General features: G+C 46.3%; 1 protein-coding gene across 1 annotated transcript; it reads left to right on the plus strand.

The window, feature by feature from the left end:
* The first annotated feature begins 311 nt into the window (after positions 1-311).
* KCNF1 (potassium voltage-gated channel modifier subfamily F member 1) lies at positions 312-2832 on the plus strand. The gene has a single exon (XM_032185632.1). It carries the CDS (start codon positions 1005-1007, stop codon positions 2466-2468), a length of 1464 nt encoding a protein of 487 aa, XP_032041523.1. The 5' UTR covers positions 312-1004; the 3' UTR covers positions 2469-2832.
* The last annotated feature ends 251 nt before the right edge of the window (positions 2833-3083 follow it).

A 3083-nucleotide genomic window follows, 5' to 3' on the forward strand; every position in this document is an offset into this window, starting at 1 on the left:
ATTACTCTAGACTTGCACGAGTCCCGCTGAGAGCAAGATTTATGCTTTGTATTTCTTCCAAAACACCATATTTTTTTTTCTCCTCTGGCTTCTGTCATCAGAAGAAATTGTCTCTCCTGCAGAAGTGCAGCACCGCAGCTCTGAATTATTTTAGAGATCCTTAAGCTTTGTGTTTGATTTAAAAAAAAAAAAAAATTTAAAAAAAATCGTTCAAGTGCACGGCAGCTTAGAAGCACCTCGTTTTACAGCCGGGCAGGCGTATAAATAGCCGGGCTGTGCTTTGTGTGCAGCTGCTGCTTTGCTGGGTTTGGCCAGAAGAGGGTAGGGTTGGGAAAGGAGCTCGCAGCCCTATTGTGCTGGGAAACAGCAACGGGAAAACAAGCCCAAGTTTCTCGTCTGCACACTTGCGCCGGCTGGGTGCGAGAGTCAGCAGACAAACTCTGGAAGACCTTAAAGTAAAAAGAGAGCGGAAAGAGGGAACCCAATTAAAAAGCAGCTTTCTAGGGAAGTCTGTGGCTCCGAAGAGGGAAACAGCAACAGTTTTCTGTGGGCTCACCCCGCCGATGGTCTCCCCGAGAACTGTCAGTCACTTTGCATTAATCAGAGCACAGGATTTATTTCTCAGCCGTGACTTCCAACCTGTGAATAAATAGCACTTTAGAGAGAGAATGGGACCTGAAAAGACTCTCGAGCACTGAGCAGAGGGGTGAGTTTTGCTGAATGGTTTCTTCTCTTTCAAATCTGCTGGAGCTTTCTAACCTCCTGCTTTCAGGCACGGCAGCCCGATGACTTGTCTTTTCACCGCAGCTTGTTGCATACCTCACCAGGCTTTCGTGACAGCAGGTTTGTTTCTGTAGCCTTTCCCACCACGACTCCAGGTCAGCCTGGTAACGTTTGCAACAGAGCTGACCTGGTGCCAATCTGCTTTCATGAGAAATTAAACCCACAAAGCTTTGAAACCAAACAGCGGGCTAAAAATAAGATAAAAATCCAATACAATTAAAATGGCAGGTGACTCTCGGTTTCCAGATGTGGACACTGACGTCTCAGAAAGGAATGAAGAGACGGAGATTGTAGTCAATGTCGGTGGGGTGAGGCAGGTGTTCTACGGAGATAACCTGAATCAGTACCCAGAAACGCGGCTGGCAGAGCTGATCAACTGCTTATCGGGGGGATACGACAGCATATTCTCCCTCTGCGATGACTACGATCCCGGAAAGAGGGAGTTTTACTTTGACAGAGATCCAGATGCTTTCAAATGCATTATCGACGTGTACTACTTTGGGGAAATTCACATGAAGAAAGGAATATGCCCCATATGCTTCAAGAACGAGATGGAGTTTTGGAAAGTGGATCTGAAATTTTTGGATGACTGCTGCAAAACCCATCTGAGTGAAAAAAAGGAGGAACTGGAGGAAATAGCCCGAAGAGTGCAACTGATTCTGGATGACTTGGGAGTAGATGCCTCCGAAAGTCGCTGGAAAAGATGTCAAAAATACATCTGGAAATTCTTGGAGAAGCCAGAGTCGTCCTACCCGGCTCGAGTGATTGCCGTTCTGTCCTTTCTGTTTATTTTGATCTCCTCTGTCGTGATGTGTGTGGGGACCATCCCAGACATGCAGGTCACAGATGCAGAGGGGAATCGCGTGGAGCATCCGACCCTGGACAGCATAGAGACAGCCTGTATAGGCTGGTTTACCATGGAGTATGTGCTGAGGCTCATCGCCTCACCAAATAAACTCAATTTTGCTCTGTCCTTCATGAACATAGTTGATGTCCTGGCAATACTCCCTTTCTATGTCAGCCTCACCTTGACCCACCTGGGAGCCAAGCTGATGGAGCTGAGCAACGTCCAGCAGGCTGTCCAGGCGCTGCGCATCATGAGGATCGCAAGGATTTTCAAGCTTGCACGGCACTCCTCGGGGCTCCAGACCCTGACCTATGCTCTGAAACGCAGCTTTAAGGAGCTAGGACTGCTCCTCATGTACTTGGCTGTCGGGATCTTTGTCTTTTCTGCCCTGGGTTATACCATGGAGCAAAGTCATCCCGAAACCTTATTTAAAAGCATCCCTCAGTCATTTTGGTGGGCAATCATTACCATGACCACGGTTGGATATGGAGACATATACCCTAAAACAACACTAGGGAAACTGAATGCTGCCATCAGTTTTCTTTGTGGGGTGATAGCCATTGCCCTTCCCATCCACCCCATCATTAACAACTTTGTCAGGTATTACAACAAACAGAGGGTTTTAGAAACAGCTGCCAAGCACGAGTTGGAGCTGATGGAGCTAAACTCGGCCGAGGGGAAAGCCGCAAGCTCCAAAAGCGAATTTGAGGGTCTTGTGAGGGAGGGCAAGGAGGGTCCTTTTTATAGCAGCCGGCTAAAAGTCTCCCACAGTGACACCTTTATTCATCTCCTGTCAGAAGACAAACACTATAGGACCAGGCTTCAAAGCTGCAAATAAACTGTGAGCTGTTGTCAGCGCTAAGCTCTGGACGGGGACAACCTGACGATCAGCTACAGAAAGGACGCGAGAGATCTGTCAGAGTTGGGAGGGAGCACTGCTTTGCTTTTCCAAAGTGAACGCAAATTAACCCCTGGTACCTCCATCAGCAGTTGGTAAGACTTTGCTGTTATTACCCCAAATAAAATAGTAGGGCTCCATTGGAATCAGGCTGCTTTATGATGAATGCATTCTGACAAAAACCATTTGTAACCATTTTAGAGACTGAAAAGTCCTTCCTGACCGGTAAATATTCAATGATCTGAATGTGCAGCATTGCCAAACCAGAACTCTGTACCTATAACAATAAAGAACATCACACCGAGCGTGTCTTCCAGGCTGTGTTCAATGCCTTTGCAGCTAGGAAATCCATTCCCTAAGAAATTAAAGCAATTTCTCACCCATAGTAGATTCAGTTTTACAGCAAAATGTTACAAGCAGTTTCAGCCTAGAGATATTGAAAGCATGAGCATATACCATGTGCAGAATAAAACAGGAAATGCATCATTTCATTTTTGTAAAATGTACCTTAGGGTTGACTTTTTGGATGTGTTCCTATTTCTAGAAAAAGAAAGT

This window comes from Aythya fuligula, chromosome 3 (genome assembly GCF_009819795.1).
Source record: "Aythya fuligula isolate bAytFul2 chromosome 3, bAytFul2.pri, whole genome shotgun sequence".
Taxonomy (NCBI): Eukaryota; Metazoa; Chordata; class Aves; order Anseriformes; family Anatidae; genus Aythya; species Aythya fuligula.

Excerpts from the sequence above, each read along its gene's own strand:
- KCNF1 (XM_032185632.1), top strand. The coding sequence starts at position 1,005 with ATGGCAGGTGACTCTCGGTTTCCAGATGTGGACACTGACGTCTCAGAA.